The following is a 22052-nucleotide window of genomic DNA, read 5'->3' as shown; positions in this document are numbered from 1 at the left end:
ACAAACATAAAAGGTAGTGAGCAGAGGCAGGATAGGAACCATTCATGGAAGCCTTTTCACTTTGCTTTATCATTATCCTCACTATTAAATGTCCCCTTCTCAACCCTAGTGACTCTCACAGTTCTGTTAAGTACTATGTCAAGACATACCTAGAGGGCGTTTTATTTCTTCGAATCTGTAGCATTAAAAAAAAAAAAAAACCTTCAGTTTAGATTTCCTATAGGTCCCATTTAGTACTAACGTTTAAAGACTGCTGTAAAAGTTTTCAAATGCCTAAATCCCCTGCTCAGGGAGCTACGTAATTTGATGGAGGAATTTTCTATTTGAAAAATCTTTGTGTGTCAGTGTCAGACATAAATTCAATTGTCAGCAAGCTGTGTCAGAAGAGATTTCTTGTCATATTTGGCCACAAAGCAGAGATTTATTGAAAATGCTTGATGATATCACTGAGCTGCTTTACATAAACAACATGGTATACTGTGTGCTCTGAGTTGTGTGTTTGTGCAGGTTTATTTCTGGTTCACTGACATGTAGGGCAGAAATACCCAATGTACTGAGTGTTAGCAGGCTTACTGGGGATGGTTATTTTTGCAACAACTGTAACTTTCAACTTCTGTGACCTTTCAAAACTAAATCAGGGATCAACTTATCTAGAGGCAAAGCTTTGGAATACCACTCTCCTACTTTACATTCAAACAATGAACGTTTCTCATGTAGGAACTTACATTAGACGTATGATTTTCTAGAGATTTATGGAAAACTCAGTCACAAAGCCTTTTATGATTTACAGGCCTTTTGCACCCAGATCAATACCCATAGTCCAAAACTATTAAAAAGTAAAATATCTTTCTGCAAATAACAAAAAAAATTGAAAGTGGTGATAAATTTAATCTTTCCTCTATTTTTTCCCCCAATTCTCTAATTTGGAGAATCTGTACCTTGCCAAGGTCTTCTGTTTCTGCAACAAACTTATTTGGCTTATCCTAGAGCATACTTATAAAACTAATTTTGTAGATGTAAACATTGGTTGAGAATATTATTGCTTCTTTCATAATAATATAACATTGGTAGGAAAATGTTTACAGTTTGTGGAGTGAATGCCTCCTGTATCTAACAGTATTGTGCATCTGTGTCTGTACAACCACTGTCAACTCCAGAGTGCTTTGAAACTTCGCAGTCAACCTTTATGATTTGGCAGCAATCTCATTTAATTAATTAGATTGGTAAAATAATTCAACTGTCTTGGTGCTTAAAGTTTTCAGTTGTGTACGAAGTGCATGCCATTGTTCTGAGTCTTTACAAATGTGTTCATGTCTTTTTTATTATGACTATTGCTATAGTATCTATGTACTCAGCAAACTAAGTAATTCATGAAGTCACTAACTACATCAAGTCACTTTCCAGAAGTTAAAAATGCCTAGTTTTCTGCCAATTACTCTTTAAATATCCTTCATAATAACTCACTTGAAAAAAATGTGAGTTACCCTAACACTACACTGAGGGAGACATGAAGACAGCAAATTTCTTTGGAAGGTTTCATCATATTGGGTTTATCATCTGGCTTTAGTTTTTGCCTCTTTTTTTTTTAATTCATTGATTACATTGTATTATGTGATACAGTTTCGTTGGAACTGGGAATCACCCCACCCTAGTTTTTGCCTCTTTTTAAAAAATGTTTCTAACAACTAAGTGAGCACATTCTACAGTTTTCCTGAAAGTAAAGGTACCATGTCATTTGCCAAGGTATTTGTTATTCATTAGAGCAATTTTCTTTCTGACTTACTAGGAAAAGTACCAATAAAAAGTGACACAAAGACTTAGCAATGAGTTCTAAAAATAGACTTGAAAATTATTATCACTTACAGGCACCTTGTATGGCAACTTGTTAAAATAGGTTAGGAACACAGAAATACCATTTATGATGTATCTTACATTGTTTTCAGTAAAGCAATTTTTTGACAAATGTTTTCATCTAATTCAGTGATTTATGTATTTTTACTTCAATATGGGAAAAATACCCATCACTTACCCTGTTTAGCAGAGCCAATCTTCATTGTCACATCAGTCAATCAAAGTTCTACTTAAGACAGCTTGCATTCACTTTTCCATTTAAATAACATGTTCATATGTATTTCAAGGAATATCTGAAATGCACTGAAAAATAAATTCTATAACACAATTTTGAAAGCTACCTTGCAAGAAGCACACCTTTTAAAGTGTTGCATATCTGATATATTTAATCTACACTTAAGTTAGAATTTTTAAAGCTTTATATATTGTTTCTCATGCTTTATGATAGTATACTGTAACGCATGTCTAATTATCAAGTAATTTCTGCCATTAACTATTTTTTAAAAAGTGCTTCTTTGGGAAATACTAATGTGTGTGCATGTTAAACTCCATTGATTGGCATTAGATTGTAATAAACAAAAATTATACAAAAAACTTCATTAATTTTATAGAGGAAAATACTACAAAGCTGATCATTCCAGTAGCTGAACAAAGTTTTAATTTATAGTAACAAGATAGATAATTCTAAATTTATCTTCTACAATAATATAAAGTGAAGATTTATTACATCTGGAATAAATATTTCATAACATAACTGAAAAGTTTGAATAATGGAATTGGACAGTGCTGACAAGATCTAAAAGATACTGTGTACATTATTAAATATGGATTTCAGCCAGCGTATCTAAGAAAGGTGTTGCAGAAAACATTCAACTACATTTAAAATAATGTCACTATCTTCATCATTTTGTTTATTTGAAGAAATTTTCTTTTTAAAGACAAATCGTGAGAATGATTCATCTTATGTTCTGTAGTGTCTCTCCACAGTAATCCATTCTATCACAGAATGAATGAAAAAATTCCCAATGCTTCCTTAGCCTGCTGTACACAATATATTCAATTAGTCAATAAACTGTCTTGATTCAGCTTTAGAAGAAAGAAAAACATTTTTGGCCACGAAAGAAAAAAAGACAAAGAACAAAACATTGAGGAAGCTTTATGGATGTTCAATTAATCATTTCTTTCTTTGGAACTGCAGACAGTTGTGGAGGGATAAGCTGTCTTTTCCAAAGAAAGGGGCTTTTGTGGGAAGGTGATTAAGAGAACTTACCTGGCTTTATGAAGAGGGCTGCATGGCTTGTTTGAGTGCATGGAACTGAAACAAATTCATTTGTTTTCCAGCCGTCGTGAGTGCCATCCCTGTGCCAACTCTAGAAAGTGCCCAGTACCCAGGAATCCTCCCGTCTCCCACCTGTGGATACCCCCACCCGCAGTTCAGTCTCCGGCCTGTGCCATTCCCGACACTGTCAGTGGACCGCGGATTTGGAGCAGGAAGAACTCAGTGTAATCTATTTTTCTTTCTTTTCAACAAGAACAAATGAATGATAGTAAGGATGTCTTGTTAAATGTGAAAACTTAATGACCTTCACACTAGAATTTTTAGGAATGTGTGCTCTGGATCCTAGTTCACATCTATTTAGACCGATTAGCTTAAGAGTCTGTACAGGATACTTCCTGGAAAATAGAGAGTGGTGAGAAGGCACAGGTCAAGGGGCTTCTGAAGCTGTGATATGATCAGGGCATGGAAGCAGTATGTCCTGATAATAAGGAAGTTCATCTTCAGCTGATAGTTGCAACACATTCATAGTGTCTATTGATTGTACTGATACATGACTCATTGAATCCTGATGGACCAATTCTTGGATGAATGCTTTAGTCATTAATCAATTAAGTAATACCTTATCAGCATTTAATTATTGGGGGAAAAGGATTTCTGTAGTGATGTTTCCTTTTGAAGAAGGAAGACGGACGGAGGAGGAGTCTCAGTTGTTAAATCCACCCTGGTGATTTCTCTTGTACCATCTGACTTCTTTTCTTTGAGCCTGGCATTTCTGAAATCGATTTTTATGGCTTTCATCTCTTAGCTAAGAACAGGTGACTCAGCAACTCATGTGAGAAAGGATTTTTTTGTAATAGATATGATGGTACTAGCAATAAAATGTATTTGTGAGGTAAGCTATATTTTCCCCAACCCAACAGGGACAGCTCTAAGAAATCATAAATTGTCTGGATGTAGCAAGGTTAGAATTAAAAGGCATCAGAAGTCTGTCGAGGGAGCATTAGATTTACTTTTGCTTTTCTCACCACATATCATATCTACAGAATAGAGCTGTGTGCAAAAACAGAAGGATACACAGCACCCCAAACCACCATAAAGGGAAGTCAATGAGAAAGATGCAGGTAGCCTAACAAGCACATATGTCCACATCAAGGGTAACAAGAAACAGACTGAAAAAAAAAATATTTAGGACCCATGTGTCCATCCTGATCTCTGAAATGTCTCCCACAGGAAGGAGACTTCAGTTTTAATTTATATTTTCTTCATTGGATCATTATCAACAATCCTTTGATTCCTTCCCTACACTGATTTCAAAATGGAAACTGTACAAGGGCCTTTATCTAGCTATTCAGACATGATGCATACAAGCAGAAGTTCTCCATAAACTTGTAAACTTTAGAACTGACCCGTGTATTTTAATTCACACACTATTCTTCCTGTTTTCCCTTTTAAAACATTTAATCCCCTTCTGAAAATTCATCCCTTGAAATCCCACATTGTATTTGCTGTTTCCTTTTAGAGTGGTGTAGCTTGTTAAACTGTTTTATTAATTATGAGGAAAATGAGTCCAAAAGTTCAAGGCCAATGGAAAAAGATTTGAAAAATCTTTAAATCCTGATTTAAAAAATGCTTATTTTAAAATCAGAGAAAGAATGTGAGTGGGGAGGAGAGCCCATGTACTTGCTGACTTCTCAAATGCCTACAACAGGCATGAAGCCAGAAAGGGACTCAACCCAGCTCTCCCACATGGGTGGCAGGAACCCAGCTACGTAAGTCATCAAGTGCTGCCTCTGGGAGTCCACATTCACAGGAAGCTGGAGTCATAGCAAGCACAGGTTATCAACCACCAACAGTATAGTGTAACTGAGACCTAATTCCAAAACCATATGTCAGCCCACATGCCAGACCCAGTACATGATGTTATGCCAACAGGGGAGGAATGGTACATGTGGAAAATCTGTCCCTTTCCCTCCCTCAATTTTGCTGTCACTTCTAAATGACCATAAAAAGCAATGTTTAATAGACATTAGTTCGTGAAAGCACTTAACTTCCATTGTAGATATTTTATTTTGATGATTTCTTTGAAAATAAAGATTATGTGCTGGCATGTTGGTTCAACAAGCTAATCTTCCACCCTGTAGTATCAGCTGCCTTCATGGTCATTGGTTTATGTCCTAGCTGCTCCACTTCAGAGGGTGGCTCAATTGCTTGGGCCCTGCACCCAAGGTAGGAGACCCAGAAGCAGCTACGGACTTCAGGCTTTGGGTTGGGTTGACTCCTACTCTTGTGGTCATTTGGGGAGTGAACCAGTGGCTGGACAATCCTCTCTCTCTCTCCCTTTCTCCCCCCGCCTTTTCTCTGTAAACCATCTTATTTACTTGAAAGGCAGCTAGAAACAAATGCAGGTATCTTCCAGATGCAGGTTAACAATATATAATAATAATAAAGAATCCTTATAAACTACTTAACAATTTTTTGGGATTCATCTAAAATTGCAAGTTGAAAGATAGTCCTCCCACCATGTTTTTGCAGTTCTTAATATTTATGCTCAGTGATTCATCAAGTATATTACGAACAAAGTTTTGGGCAATGTGCAAGGAATAGGATCTATTATTTATTTTATGTGATTCTTAAGGGGAAAAAAAACAAATATAAGCACATCCTTTCTTAGGAAACTGCATATTCTTTAAATCACTGTCAGAAGCAGTTAACTTGCAGCCACTCAGTATCGGTTTCTAAATGTCTTGGAGAACACTTAAAACTCCTGTTCTGTCTCGAGCAGAAAACACTGCATGACTCTGGGTGGAAATGTCTCATTAGTCACCCTGAGAAACAGACAAAGGCACAGGGAGGAAAAGAGCACAAGGCTTTTCCAAGTGCAGAGAAATTCCTGCCTTCAAAGTTACCTGATCCATCTTTGAGTTTCCCATAAGATGCATCATTAAAGTGATTCTGTTTTCTGAAATCACAAAGTTTCTCTCTGGCTATAAAGGACAGTTATGCAAATCTGCATTACATACATATACTGACCCATCAATAGAGATTTATATAGTTGTTACGGTCCAGTATTCCCCCTGGAACTAAGTAACTGCAGCTCTGCTCTGTTTCACAGCCAATGAGCCCTGGCCAGGAGTCAGTAGCAGTAGCACCATATTTTGCACTATATAGTACTACACTATGGAAACTTCAACAAACAGGTAGTTTGGGGCATTTTTTTTACACAAATCATTGGGAAATTGATGCCTCAGTTTCTCTTTGAAACGGGTAGGTGGTAGAGAGAAAGTTGAATGATTTTCAGAATAGCTTTTAATTTTTTTAAAGATTTCTTGTTATTTGAAAAGCAAATTTACAAAGAGAAGGAGAGATAGAAATCTTACATCAGCTGACTCACTCCCCAAATTGCTGCCAAGGCCAGAGCTGGACTGGTTTGATGCCAGGAGCCGAGAGCTTCCTCTGGATCTCCCACTTGGGTGCAAGGGCACAAAGTCTTGGGCCATCTTTTTGCTGCTTTCCCAAACACATTATCAAGGTGCTTAGATCAGAAGTGGAGCATTCAGCCCTTGAACCAGCATCCGTACAGGATGCTGCATCTCGGAGCGATGGCGAATACACCTAGTACACCAAGGCACTGGCTCCGATGGCTTTCGGTTTTGACATCACTTTGTTAACGGAAAGGCTCGTCAACTTTATCCATGCTACATTTCTGTCCTGTTTCTCCTCCACACTGGAATTCAATAAACACGTGGATCTTGAACTTGATAGAATCAGTAGCATAGCAGAGGTCATGGATTTTTTCATGCAGTGAGGAAGTGAGGTTACACAAGAATACTATCTGATGCTTTTCATCCAAGATTAATGAGTGAATTAGGATCCTGGAGGTGTTCATGTCTCTTATTCTTTGCTTTAGAGTTACTGGTGTGCTATATTTCCATCCAATCCTGTAGTTTTAGATAGGGGAAAATTTCTCATTTCCATTTTTATAATATTTTACCATATATTCTCTAGCGATTATTTATGTGTGTTGACATTAATTATTATAAAGTGCTCTGAGATTTGACTCTGCTGTGTAATTGTATGCTATTTTTTACAATGAATTCTGACTATTTCATCATTTGAAAATGAGTGCCTTGCCAATGCATATTTGGTTCTCACTCTGTACTCTATTGCAGGGAGGGAGTCTGAGCTTGGTGGGTAGACAGAGCTTTTCTTTGGTTTCAGGTATCTTAGTACAGATGAATGCATGCCACTGAGCCAGTCTGTTTCCTATAAGTGTCCCAAAAATGTGCCTGGACTGGACCTTTAGGCTTATTTGAAATGAGAGGATTTTTCTGGTGGAGCAATTGCTTTTTTTGCTTAAGGTTTTCATGATTTTAAAGAGCTAGCCAGTGCTGAAAATCTTGCTTTCCTCCACTAAAACATAAGAATTATGAAATTATCTATTAAAGCCCTATGTCTTGCTGATTGTATCCATTCTGAACAACTAAATAGTTGCTTATGGATTGGTGTAGCATCAAGGCCTAATGATAGCCATCCCATCCCAACCAGTGCATCAGCTACCTGTCTTTCTGTGTGGAATGCTAAGATGAATTCATTTGCATCAACAGGCAGGCTAGCGAAGGAGGGGCCGGATGAGGACATGGAACTGTTACTTTTAGAGATAACAAAAGGGACAGTTTCGTTAAAAAGCGACTGGACATGGACAAAAGAATTTGTGACTTTATCACAGTGTAGGGGTGTAAATTATGAAGTATCTTACAAACTAGAAGAATTTCTAAAGTTGGACATTGTCTTCTATCACTGCTTTTTTAAAATATCCACCCAAAAACGTTTTCTTAAGAAAAAGTAATCAGAAATATTCTGATTCACATGGATAACTGACATGAACCTCTTTTTTAAAATTTGTTTCTGATTTCATTATATAGTTCCATAGGCTCTGGAATATGGCTTTCCCTTTTCCCAACTGTCCTTTCCACCGCTGCTTTTCCTCGTGTCATTACAATAGTTTAGTCCTTCATAAGCCCATCATTCTGCTATTTAAGTCTATACTGACATGGGAGGTATAGGCAATGGCAGAGAGTCCAGCATCCTATTGTCAAGATATATTTAACAGTTTCTTTGGGAGTTCATCTTTGATTAGCAATCAGATGCACACTGTGTTGTATCTTCACATCTGGATGTGATAGTCTCTATTACAGTTACTATACATCCCAGCTACTATGTATACAGTCATTTATACTATACCTAAATGAAAGCCATAAAACAAAATCAACACAGGAAGAAAATCAACAACATATGAAGGTAAATAAGATGCTACTGACTAACCAATGTGTTGCTGAAGAAATGAAAATCAAGTCCTCTTGAAGCAAACGATGCTACAGTGTGGCTTACGAGTCAGTGAGGAAATTAATAGAAAAAATAAACAAAAATATCAAACTTCAAGATGTAGCAAAAACAGTATTGGAAAGGCTATTGATCTTTTGCATGAAGGTTGCACTGTATCAGAGAATGTATGATATTTGTCCATTTTTGATTGAGTTATTTCACTGCACATAGCGGTCTCTAGTTAGGACCATTTGATGAACCTCTTTTCAATTGTGGTTTGTTCTAAGCATGGTAACTGTGAATATGAATGAAAAATTAAATATGGGTCACTGGGGAGGTCCCTGGTAGCAGAAACTGCTTTGAAAACATTTCAGTCTAACTCTATTTTCCAGAGAAAAAAATGTACTTCCACACACGAAACTATCAAAATGTCCATAGGCTGTCACAGGTTCCTTTAAGAAACCTTTTCAACTGCCATAATCTACCTGAAAATTACAAGGTTTTCTATCAAAGAGGAAAAATTGCAATTCTGCATTCAGGCCACTTGTTCCAGCCGAGTCATCTCTCATAAAACTTTTAGCTGGATGTGCCTCTATTTTTTGATGGAAGATAATGATAGTGTTTATTATTTGTATCATTTTATTAGCAATGCTTCTGGGGACCCTGTAGCTCTGATTTGTTTGGCAGTTGACACGGCATGTTTAAGTCACAGGAAAAACTGTCATATTGGCTGGTAGATCATCATGCAGCTGTAGCCAGGTTTGGGTACATTGAATTTCACTGACATTGGTACTTACGAGAGGAGTAATAATTCTTTTTTCTCGCTTCATCACTTACGATTACAGGGCCCAGAGAGTTTAGGCAATATAGTAAGGGGAATACATTTTACTGCTCTTCCTGCAAGATAGATCCCTGTCCTGCTGGTCTGTTTGTATCGCTTAAAGGAGTGGTGCGCTCATAGTCCATCACTATTTAAAGGTGGAAGAATTAGAATGTCCGTAACATGCAGAAGAGACTGGTTTCTGTCATTTCTTTGTGAACTGAAGCAGGCAACCTTTGGATGAGTTAAGGAAAATGAGTTTGGTCAGGAGTCGTGAACGGCTTGTCTTGTCACCCTGCAGCAATAAGTGAAGGACCAACCCCTCAGCAACAACCCATGCTGCCCCCAGCTCAGACCGAACATCCCAGCAACGAGGAGGCACCGAGCAGAACCATCCCCACAGCCTGTGTTCGGCCGACTCATCCACTCCGCAGCTTTGCTAACCCTTTGCTACCTCCACCAATGAGTGCAATAGAACCGAAAGTCCCTTACACACCACTTCTGTCTCAGCCAGGTAAAGTACCATCAGTGCTCATTTACGATCATCACTGGTGCCTATGTTTATGTGTAGCGGGAGGCCTGCATGCTTCCCTGTGCTGTGAATGGTGATGATGTGCCCACTTGCTGTTACAGATGTGTAATGTGTATGCTCCAACTCTGAACCATGTTACTTAGAAACAACTAGTTGTAGGTGATTTTCCTTCCTGGAGCTAGGTCTTCATCCACACTCTGCAGTGAGTATTCCTACTATAGATGCTGGAAACATTCCTTATTCCCTGCGGATTCATTTTGTCATGTGGGTCCTACTCCAAGACTAGAGGCAATACTACAGAAATATTCAAGAACACTTCTTAGGAACATGCATTATAATTCATCATCCTTTTTTGTCCTTTTCAATACACACCTTCTAGGGGTTGTATATATTTCAGAATAAAAGGATAGGAGGATCAAAAACAATAAGAATCTGATTTCCTATTAGAAGTAACCCCAAATTTGCCGATATAGGCAGTGACATACCTATGCTTCCTGTCTAAGCAAATCAAGTGGCAGGGATTCCCAGTGCAGTGCTTGGTATCTAATGGGAGTGAAGTGCAGAACAGCTTTTGTTTGTATTAGGGTTTCAGGAAAGCGGAAACTGGGGAAAGACGGACAGAGACAAGGACAAGAAAGGAGAAGCAGCAAAAGGGGACAAAATATCCAGCAAGATAAAATGAACTGTAGATCAAGAAATAAATGTAATCCATCAAATTACTTTAAGCATCAGGGTGGTTCTAAAATGTAACAGTTTTTAGTAACTAGAGGTGTCCTCCTCAATACATGTGGACAGCTCAACTCAATCAATGTTATTGAATAAAAACAGTTGGGTAATTTTCTGTTACTCAAAGTCAGGCCCAGAGCAATTTTTGACATTGTATTGGTGCATAACCCTGATGATGACCGTTACAGCAAGAAACCTCCAAGTACCTATGTAGCATAAATATTAGCTCTCTACTAATGCCAATCTATCCTGCTCACGGCATCACAATATTTTACGGTTGCCCCTTCCCTGCCTTGTTATGACCAGTAATTTTCTTCAGCCACCTGCCTGTGGGAGTTAGGTTTCTACTGCTTTGAACGCACACTGCACAATGCCTTCACTCCGTAGGAGACAGCCCACACTAGGGCTTAAGGAACCTCATCACTGTCTAAATTTCCATCTCACATTTATGCTCCATACATGTATGATGGGGACAATGCTACTTTATGTAGCCCAGAAGCAAGGGGTCGTTCTCAATTATGACAGGAAAAAAATTCATTTGTTTGAAAACAGTTTCAACATGCCATATCATTTCCCAAATGACAGCTGGGTTTCGGCCACACTGAAACCCCTAGCCAGCGACTCTTTCAAGGATCCCTATACAGGTGGAAGTCAAGTCATTGCCACCGCCTACCCAGGTTCTCACCAGAAGGAAGGTGGAAGCAGGACTGGAGCCTGGACTTGAACTCATACTCTCTAACCTGGGCTGTCCAAACACCTTCTTCGCCACTGTGCCAAATGCCTGCTGTAAGAAAGGGAAAATACAAAATTAGAAAACTCTCCTTCAGTGCAATTCTCATAACAGGAGTTTGCTGCCAGTTGAGAAGTTCTCCCAGGAGTTCAGGTAGCATGACTGGTAAATTACAGCTATTCACAATCATGAGCCTTAAGCAAACCTGCCTCCAGGACAGGCTAGCCTCGGCAGACCCGGAGCACACCACTTGATCCTGAGCGGTTGGCAGTCTTCATCCCATACAATGGACAAGGAAACTGAAAGAACTGGAGGAAATTCTGTGTGTCTACAGAGCTAGTAACTAATGCATTTCCCTTCCTTTTTTTCCACCTAAAACAGCATGAGTTTTCTGATTTTAGGAGCTCAATGGTGTGTATTAGTTTATGTCTAATTTATTTATCACAAGAACCAAAACAAAATTTAAAACTATTGAAGTATAGTAAAGCTGATGAAGAAAACCACAAAACATCTGAAATGTGTTTGACTGAAGGACGAGAACTGCCTCGCATTATAGTTAGAAAAGCTAAGAGGCTTCCCTCTTCTATACTAAACATGATTTTGGGATGTATAAACATCTTATGGCTACATGATTTATAATGGAGGCTATTCTTTCGGCTTGGAAGTAGAGATTTTTTTTCTAACAGCTATCTCTATGTAGAAGAAAAACTAAAATATATTCAGGAGGCAATTTGACTGAAATTTGAAAATGTGTCCAGAGTAGTGAGGTTTGGGACATAAGGTCTGTGTGCTTCAGCTCTAGAATCACAAGATGATCAACAACGCCAACAAATGGATATTTGGCACAACAGTTAGGCTGGCCACATCCCACCTTGAGTGTCTTGCTTCAATACCCAGCTGTGCTGCTGCCTCCAGTCTTCACTGATTCCAGCTAAACTGTTTCTGTGGGGGCAGCAAGTGTGAGCTCAAGTGATTTGGTCCCTTAGGCCCACCTGGATTGAGTTCCTGGCTCCCGGCTTTATGTCTGGACCAGCAGCAGAAGGGGTGGACATTTAGGGCATGAACCAGCAGATGGTAGCATTTTCTCTAGGTGTCTCCTTTCAAACAAATAAATGGCTTATAAAAGGAATATTACTTGGAGAAAGAATATTTGGAAATAGAACAGAGAAGTGACATTTTTCTAGGTATTATTTTTTTTTCCTCATTGCTATTACACAAAGGCTACCTTAAACAGAATGATATAATGGAGCATTCAGAATTGGCTTCTTGTCCTTAAAGGAAGCGGAGTCCACAGTTCTGTCTCTGCACTTGTTATGTCAAATAAGAAGCCTACCTGAAGAAATGTTCCGTGTCTCATTTTCTTTTATTTCCATTGTACACTTATGAGGTTTCTTTTCTTTTTGCTATTGTTCTCATTTTTATTTGAACTGTTCCTCACAGGCCGTGTGTTCTTTCATATTTCTTCATGTCTGATTTGATTTTCTACTTTTCATTCCCTCCCCCAACATGAGGAAAATTCCACCTTTCCTGTAGTTACTGAATGTCTTTCCTTTTCATGTTTCTCCTTCATTGTCTCCCTGTGATTCTTGTTCGTTTCATAATGCCTTACCTCCTGATTTTCAAATAAGCTCTCCCCACATCGCTCCTGACACATGGTAAATAGTATGCTTTTAAAAGGGCTGATGTTTACTTATTCTAATAGAAAGAGAAAATTAGCAGACTGACAAATGTATTAGCTGTGACATTAAGTACATGCTTCTTACCCTAAAAGATGAAATACTTAGAGCTTTCAACAAATTTGAATCCGAAGAAAATCATTACTTTAGTCAAACTGATTGATGAAATAAAGCCATTCTCCTGTCGGCTTAAAAAAAAATACCTGAAGTCATTTTAATCTGGGTTTCACAATAAAGAACTGGGTAATTAGTAATGAATTTATCTTTACTTCCTGCAAGTAATTACTTTAAAATATGGAAATACGAAACACTGCACTAATTCTTAAAGAACAGGCTGAGAAGCCTCTTCTGCCTTGAAAGCTTATAGATCACCACCAGTGGAGAAACTCTCCCTACCCCAACTGCGAGGTGCAGCTGTTCATGGATAGTGTCCAGGGTTTGCGCCTTGGTTTGCCACCCACCAAGGCATGAAGAAATACACCTGCAGCATCTGTACATGAGATGGAGGGGGACATTGTGTGCAGTAACAAACTCGGTGGCATTGCAGTATTCTTAACTGAGTGGTTATTAGAAAAGCATTCTGTGGCCCTCAGGACTAAAATTCTGCCTACCTGCAAACAAATTCATCTCTTTTTTTTTTTTTGTCTTTCTACCTGGTGACGTGGAAATGTAGCTTACTCGGTATTGTGGTATTTATGGTATTTCTCACAGTGTCATCAACCTCTGATGTTAGCGGTTACGTGTTGTAATGCTTCATCTTGGCTGTGAGTAGCAACTCTGTGGTCATGGCGGTGCAGTCCTTGTACTTTGCAGATCACAGCTCTGGTCATGTAATTGATTTGGCTTAGTCCCCTTTCAGGTTAAATAAAAAAGGTTTGGTACAGTGTTTGGGCTTATTGCATTATAGATCTGACATAAATTTTACGAAGGGCTAAGGTATGGTGGGATTTTTATTGGCTTGGACTCTTTTTTAACAATACACACACACACACACACACACACACACAAAACTCGTGCAAATTTAGCTGTGAAACGATCAGTTGCACTTTAAATGAACCTGGATTAGAAGATCATTTTTCTTCCAACACCGTAATTCTAAAGGGAAAGAAAATGTGACCTCTTAACTAGTGACTTATACATTGTAACACACTTTTTTGCATCTTTGTAAAGCTGTGCGAGTGCTTTACTGTCCTCCATATATATATGTGACATTTCTGCATGTACATATTTATAAATGCCCAAACCCAGAGCATTCGCGTATTTTCCATCTTCAGGGGATCAATATGTCAGTAGACATGACAACACCCAAACTCACTTCATTGTACTGCGAAATTGAGTTTGATTTTCACCCTGCAAATTATGGCATGTGCTCCCATTTGTCTAAAGATTGAGAACAAGGGAGAGGGTGGGCATAGTTGACAGTGGACAAAAAAGGCATTTGATTTATATTTTATGGCTGATTAGGAAATCATATATTCCTGCTGTAACCTGATCTTTTTGACAGGTCTTATTTCAGTAAATACACTATCACACAGAACTGCCAATAAATTACTATCATGCGTTAATGCAGTTTCTTTCCCAGCGCTGGTGGAGCCACCTTTCAAAATGTGCATCGAGCATACCACACAACTGTATTCCCTTCTGCTAAAATCATTCATGGGAGATCAGACAATTTTTGGCAAGTGACACAACAGGGTCAGTTGTAAGACCAGTCAGATCAAATCAATCATTGGTACAGCTAAGCAGGAGATGTGTTAATTTGTTATTATTGACACCAATCTGTCCAATCAATTGTAGGGTTGCAAATCGCACTACATCTTATTACAGAAATTTCATCCATGGACAAGTCTCTTTTTTTTGGAAATATCTCCTTGAAATTTTCCTACTCTCACTCCTAACTTTTTTTTTCTTAACTAGAGACGAAGAGAAATAAAAGAGCAAGATAGAGAGCACTAGTTGGCATGCAAGGGTTCGCTGCTCAAGTGCTCACAATGGCCAGAGCTAGGCTGAGGCTGAAGTCAGGGGCGAGGAACTCAGTTCACATCCCTGCATGGGTAACAGGATCCTACCTGAGCAGTCATCCATGCCTCCAATGCTCTGCATTGGTGGAAAGCATTCAAGAGCCCAAGCCAGGAAACAAAACAAGCTACTGTGATACCGTACTGCGGTATTTAACCATCTGTCCAAATACCTACCTCAGATTTTTAAGTCATGAAAATTTGGTTCAATTTAATGTGATCATTCTAAATTATCCCTTGGTAAAATGTAATTTTTAAAAATCTGCCTTCATTATTACCACCGATTGTAACTCTGGAATTTACCTGCTATTTATTAGAGGAAATTAATATTTGCTCCATTATGTAAGTAGAAAAGAACTCATAGTTGTCTCAAAAAAGGAAAGTGATTTCTGGAAGTGTTATGAGGCTTCATTTCCAGATGACAAAACTAAGGCCTCCAAAATGTTGGCAACTTGCTCAGAGTCAACAATTCTGACTGATTGCTGCATACAACCAGCATTTCATGTGAGTGCTGGTTCTTCTCCTAACTCTTCCGCTTCTGATTCGGGTCTCTGCTAAGGCACCTGGGAAAAGAGTGGACCTGGACCCACATGCTCCCTCTCCTGCCATTCATACGGGAGTCAATGAAATTCCTACCTCCTGGCTTCATCCAGCCTAGGTCCTGGCCATTGCAGCCATCTAAGGAATTGGCTAGTATATGGAATATTTCTCTGAGTAGTTGTGACAATGACAAATACATATTTAAAACACAAAGTACAGCCATTAGCCAGTCTGAAAGAAATCAAAGAAACATAATTCTGGAGAGAAGCAAAGGTTATTATGGTTTTTTTTTTAAATGATGTTAGCTATTATTCTCAGGTTGAGAACTCTCAGGGAATTCTGAAATAGTAGACATCGCTCCCAAACTCACCTGTCCAAACTCCAATTGTCCCTCTAGTGTGAGAGAGGAAAACGGGGAGCTGACATCTGTTGCTTTTAGAACCATCGATGGTCTAGGATTGGAAGCCAAGATGAAAAACACAGATGAGCAAAAGGAAGTAGTAGGCAAATACAAAGGTAAAGCCATTTCACTCTCATTGTGATTCAGAGAATGTGTCATACATCAACAAGAGTGAAAAATGAATTGCTAGAACCTTTCAGTAGGCAAACTGCTATTGAGGGAAGGAGTGAACCACCACAGTTCAATCCATTTTTGCCCCATTAAAAAAAGAGAGAAAACATTGCATCAACAATGGTTAGGATATATTTAAAATTGAAAATTACCAACTTAATTATTTTATCCAGCTATAAGCCAAAGTGGGAAAAAAAACCTTTACAGATCATTGTGACCTAATAGATGACCTGATTTCAAACATGCTAGTTATGAAACAGGTTCTAACTTAAGGGTAGGTGGCCTGATCTTACAGGAAACAGTGAGAAATTGGTTGGTTTTGAAATAATCAATACTCCTTCCAAATTTCTACAAACTTGATAGGTTACACACTTAAATGCTACTACATAAATAGTGCAGTTATATATTAATTATCTTGGAAATCATATGAATTTGTGAAATTGATAATGTTAATTCTAAGTTATGCCAGTTACAGTTTCTAAAGGGTAGTTCTAAGAATGATCATTAATAAAGAGGTTGACTACCTTGTAACTTACCCAGGATCCTCTCTCCTGAATCCTGGGACCTTCATCGAAAGCCTTATATCCAATAGACATATAAAAAATTGTCAAGTTATCAACATAGAATAATGATGAGAGGCAGAGTTTCAATCCAAGTCTTCAATTTCATGTCTAATGATTTTCAATGAACCAAAGGAACTAAACACTAAAAGGATCAGATATTGATAAAGCAAATGAAGTGATTTCCTAATTCATGAACACTTGGTTGCAAAATGCTCAGTGACTTGATATCATATGTTAAAGCCGAATTAAATTGCACAGGAAAGGCAATCTGAAGTCATGGCCTCTGAAAATTCTATTCAATGATTTGACTTCATAAAAAGAAACGTATGGGGAAATTAACACTCACAGAGTTCGCAAAAAAAAAAAATTACTGAAGTAAAGTGTCCTCAGGACCACTGTCTCCATAATTCCAATAGTGAAAGTGATTTCAACTCCTCAGAATATTACTTCTCTCATTTGTGAAACCAGTTTTTTTCTCTCCTATAAAGACTAATAGAGAATAGAATACAAAACATAGGAAATAAAACAATTATAGCCTGAACAGAAAGGATGTTCTTCTAGTATTTTCTTTTTGCTTTATGCTTTATGATAAGAGAGATGTGTTAGTTTTAATAAAGATTCTAAACCTCTTTCTAAGTGTTCCTTGTAGGAATTAACAGCGTTCTTTATCAATCATCAATTAGTGCCAAATTCCAGTTACTTTCTTTGGTAAGAAAGGAATATTGACACAAACAAATTTTCACCTACATTTCATGGTTAATAGCTGCTGAAAATGTGTTAGGAAAAATGAGACACATTGAAAGCATGAAAAAAGTCGTTTGGGCATTAAAACAGTGTTTAACCCCCCACAAGCAAACTAATGAGCAGTATTTCTGAAAATAGGACCAGTGTTATCTAGTTAGCTCAAAGATGGTGTAGGAAACACTGAGAGCTCCTACTCAATGTTTGTAACTTTTTTTCTGGTGAGAACTGAGGTAAAACTCCTGTAACAGACTCGGCACCATGTGTGCTTCCCAGCATTGACTTTGCTCCTGGGCATAAAGGATGATGGAGGTTCTTTCCAGAATTTATTTCACCAGAAAGTCAAGTTTATGAAGGAAGCTGGCCTTTTTATTTCCTTTCTTTGTTTCTTTTATTCCTTTTTTTTTTTTCAAGAAAGTGATTCTAACAAGTTAGCATGTTATGTCAAAAACAAAAGTAATCCAGACTGATTTTAAAATCCAGAGCATTTCATGCCTAATAAGTGTATTTCTATACAGGCTTTATAGGAATACTGGAAGTTGAAGTGACTACTGGCTTTATCACTCTTAAACATTTTCCATTCTTTTACCCAACAAGTATCTTTCCACGTTTGTGACCTCTTAAGTTGTGATTTTTCTAATGGGTGTTATATTTTTCGGGTCAACCAAATGTGTTAAACTATCCTTTTTTTAAAAAACCAACATTTGCAAATGTAATTTTTGCTTCCCTTTAGTCTTGCACCTAAAATTATAATTACTTGTTTCTTTCCCAGTATTCTCTGGGGCAGTACAGAAACTGTTTTTGCATACAGAGTCTTAGAAAACACCTAATATATGCAGGACCAGTGGGAGATGGTGAAGTCCCTGGAGAGAGAGGGGAGTACTGCATTTTCTCTAGGTGCTTTCTCCAGCAAGCGCAAGGTGTAACTCACAGGAAACTTCCTGGGGGAAAACAATACAACAGCTCCTTTGGAACCTGTCTCCCCTGCTAACCTGCACTACTTCACATCAGAATAAATTAATTTCTTTGCACAACTGTATGTGGAAAAAATTAAATAGAATCTGGAAAGATTGTTTCATGATTTTCAAAGAAATCTACATACGTAAATATGAGTAAGACCATTTAAAAATGTCAGGGAGCAGGTCTTTGGCCAAGTAAATAATACCCAGTTAGAATGCTGAGAAAAGGCCAGGAGTTGAGTGAGGCTGTTCCATCACTGCCTGGATGCCCACATTGCAGTACCTGGTTCAAGTCCCAGATCCTCTAGTTCCACTCCAGTTTGCTGCTATTTGAAACTCTGAGAAGCGGCAGAAGATGGCTCATGACCTTGAGTTCCTGGCAGCATGGTAGACGTCCATGGAGTTCAGCTCCCGAGTCTGTGAATTGGTTAGTTCCAGCAGAGGGGAGTTTTCTCTGTCTCTTTCTCTCTCAATCTCTGCCTGGAAAATACAATTAAAATAAGCTAATTAAAATTAAAAATGAAATATGATGGTTAGGATGCCCCCATCCCACACCAAACTGCCTGGGTTTAACTGACAATGTTCTAGACTCATCATGGTTGTGCCCACACTGGGAGGACACCATGACAACTCAAGTGGCTGAGTTCCTGCCACCACAGGGAGACCTGGGCAGAAGTAGGAATTCTAGTTTTGATTTGCTCAACTGCAGGAGTTGTGGACACTTGAGGAGTGAACCAGCAATGTGAGTTCTCTCTTTGTGTCTAACTATTTCTCTACTTTTCAAATTAACTTTTAAAAAGTTAATGCTGAATCCATTAACTTAATAATTTAACATTTGACAATCAAATGATAAATTATTTCATAATTTGATTTCACTATGCCCAATACAAATTAGGTCAAGTGACATTTTCAACACTATATAAGCAGGGAGATCTTCTGGAAGGGGGTGGTGGGCAAGTCCCGATTTGATGCTAGTGAAGTGAGATCTAATTAATGCATGCTGTGATTTTGTGGTAAGAGTATACAGCAGGCAAGGCCAACCAGTAAAATAGCCCCTTGCATTGAAGATGAAATGGTGTGAATGGCTCAGAGCAGCTGCTCAGAGCTTGAGTTCATAATGTTCCTTGAGTCTAGAGAGAAGGTTTGATGGCCTCTTCCATTCTTTCACAATCGTAATTAGATCAGGCACCCAGGAAGCTGTCTACCACTCGAACCTCTGTGACCACCATGTTATAATAGTGAGTCCTGCCCATTCAGGAATTCTGTGCAGCAGGTGTACAGGTTTGGCAGCAGTGGGCCTGGCTTCTTCAGTCTCATTGAAAACTACGTCTCATGACCTGTGCCTTCAAATGGAATAATCTCATGTTAAAAGCTTAAGAAGTTGCCTAGATCCAAGCTCTAAGATATTTCCTACTGAAGTCCTCTACAAAGAGAATAGCATGTCAAAGGGGAATAAGACGTTATGAACAGGAATAAGCAATGAGTTGGGGAAGAGCATACCTCTCACTGAGCGCACGTAGAGCATGACTAGAACCTCTGTCCTTTCATCTACAAACAGAAGTTATTGTATTGCTCGTTTCCAAATGAAATTTTAGATAGGCACTTGAAATTCTAAACACTCCAGAGACATGGCTATGTAAAGCAATTCTTTTCAAATTTTATGTGCCTAAGAATCAACTGGAGATCTTAAAACACATGATTCAGCGGATCTGGCATAAAACCTAAGATGACTCTAGGTAGCTCTGGGTGCCCTCTCTGCTCATTACCTTACTGGGTAACTTGTTTTTTTTTTTTTTTTTAAATGGGTGTTCTTATGGTTCACAGAAGGATCTGGAGAGCTGGTAACTCGCTTCCAATTAGCACACCTGTACATTTATGTTTGTGTATGCGCACATACACGATCATGCTCTGTGCTAGGAAGTGAGTTCATAGCTTCCATGAGAATCTCAAAATTATTGTGTACAACAGGTTATGAACCACTTAACTTGCCATCAGCTGTTTCAATTTGGCTCAGCTGTATAATACGGACATTGATGTCTCTTTTTATTTTCATTTTGGTCTTTCAAAACCAGTTCCACAAATCTTATATAACCTGCAACCTAAGGCCAACAGCTAAGCACAGTTCTGCAACATTTAATTGTCCGTGTTTCTTTAATCTACTGTGATCTTGTGCACCTTTCTCAATATCTAATGAAGGAAATAGTAATGTTCATATTTATACATTTGTTAAAAATTGTCAATTTCTTATTCTGTGGCCTAAATGGAGACTAAAATAAGATTTATAACCCTCTAAGTGAAGTTTCTCCCACTGACAAAACCCTATGGAGAGTTTTGATATGGTAGTTGTCATTCTGGGGTGACCTTGAGACCGATGTGGCCACCTCTTATCTTCCTGGTGTGGTAGAGTGCTTCCCACAGATCAGTCCCACACATATACTCTGAAATCAACTTCAGAGGCACATTTCTAATTCAGCCACTATAACGTATGTGATATATAAAATACTTTTTGCATTTTTACAGTGGTAGTGAGAGTAAGTTGATCTGTAATCAGAATGGAAGATAATGAATTAAGTATTTGAACAGCCAAGAAGTTAAGTATTATTGTGTAATTCCTGAAAGTTATTATCATAAATCATCTGTTAGCCACAAAATAAGTTTAAGGAATGAACACATGTTTCAGAATGCTCGGTAATGGCAGAGAGGAATTCAAAGAAGGGAGGCTTTAAAGAAATGAAATGTTCTCCAATGAATAAACACAATAGAAGGCTTCCTTTCTCTTATGTGTGCATATGTGCATACAGAGATCTTGCATCTGCTAGTTCACTTCCCTAATATCTACAACAGCCAATGCTAGAACGAACAAAAACCAGGAGCCCAGAATTCAATCCAGCTCTACCATGCAGGTGGCAGGAGCTCAAGTGTTCTCCTCATAATCCGCTTCCTCCCAGGTTGCACATTAATAGAAAGTCACAAATCCCAAATACACATTCGGATATGGGGTGTGGGCATCCCAAGTAATATCCTAAAACCCTGCACCAAACTGTGGCCCTTCTTTCCATTTTTTTAGGATCATGATCCAAACCAGTTTTCAATATTCTTTAATATGAGAACAAGTAATGTGTTGAGTACCACTGGATAATGGAGGGGAAAATGAGCTTATTCTGACCATGTCAATGAGATTGCAATCTTTATGATGAGTAATCACCATTTTTAACCACTTAACCTTACATTTAGTACCTTATTTAATTTTCACATAATCACGAAGAGAAAATGTATTATTTCTCCCAATTTACTTTTATGGAAGTTCTGCATGAAAGAATACATCTAATGTCACATTATATTTAAAGAATTTACTCCTAGATATTTTGCACACAAAGCCCACTTTCTGAACCAACTGCTTTAGAATTTGAGTATTCTTATAAAATGTCAGTAATTATATGCACAGTGGCCTCCCACTACCCTCTATTCCAGTAATTCCTCTGTGAAACACATACGTTGCAAACATTTTCAGAGCATTCTAAGGCTGTCTGGAATTTATACCCCTCACACAATTCTCCAGCCTCTGCATTGGCAGAAGGAAACAAACAATAAAGGCTTTATTTATTTCTGCTAGCTCTAGATTATTTAAATTCTCACTGGGTTTCATTTTTTCCTTTTTGCACTTCTTTGCGTAAAATATGTATTGATTGTATTTTTTCATGCCTGCATTGCTCTCACACATCTA

The 22052-nt window shown here is 38.2% G+C and overlaps 1 protein-coding gene and 1 long non-coding RNA gene across 4 annotated transcripts in view; one reads left to right on the top strand and one right to left on the bottom strand.

Moving 5' to 3' along the window:
* Positions 1 to 22052, top strand: part of DCC (DCC netrin 1 receptor) — a 555681-nt gene that overhangs the window by 519188 nt on the left and 14441 nt on the right. For 2 of the 3 annotated variants that reach the window (XM_058676959.1, XM_058676958.1), the window contains exons 25-26: positions 3193 to 3354; positions 9574 to 9786. In XM_058676959.1, the coding sequence (XP_058532942.1) occupies positions 3193 to 3354; positions 9574 to 9786 (375 nt within the window). Of the gene's footprint in view, positions 1 to 3192; positions 3355 to 9573; positions 9787 to 18141; positions 18392 to 22052 lie in introns of those variants that run through there. The other variant, XM_058676960.1, reaches the window with a different exon arrangement.
* LOC131482528 (uncharacterized) overlaps positions 15865 to 22052 on the bottom strand; it is a 109623-nt gene continuing 103435 nt past the window's right edge. The window contains exons 2-3 of the long non-coding RNA XR_009247065.1: positions 18612 to 18808; positions 15865 to 15946 (exon numbers count right to left, since the gene is read on the bottom strand). This is a non-coding gene — a long non-coding RNA (uncharacterized LOC131482528). The remainder of the gene's footprint in view (positions 15947 to 18611; positions 18809 to 22052) is intronic.

The sequence above is a fragment of the Ochotona princeps genome, chromosome 18, assembly GCF_030435755.1.
Source record: "Ochotona princeps isolate mOchPri1 chromosome 18, mOchPri1.hap1, whole genome shotgun sequence".
Classification (NCBI taxonomy): Eukaryota; Metazoa; Chordata; class Mammalia; order Lagomorpha; family Ochotonidae; genus Ochotona; species Ochotona princeps.
Note: the sequence above shows the minus strand (reverse complement) of the source record. Positions and strands in the feature narration are given on the sequence as shown.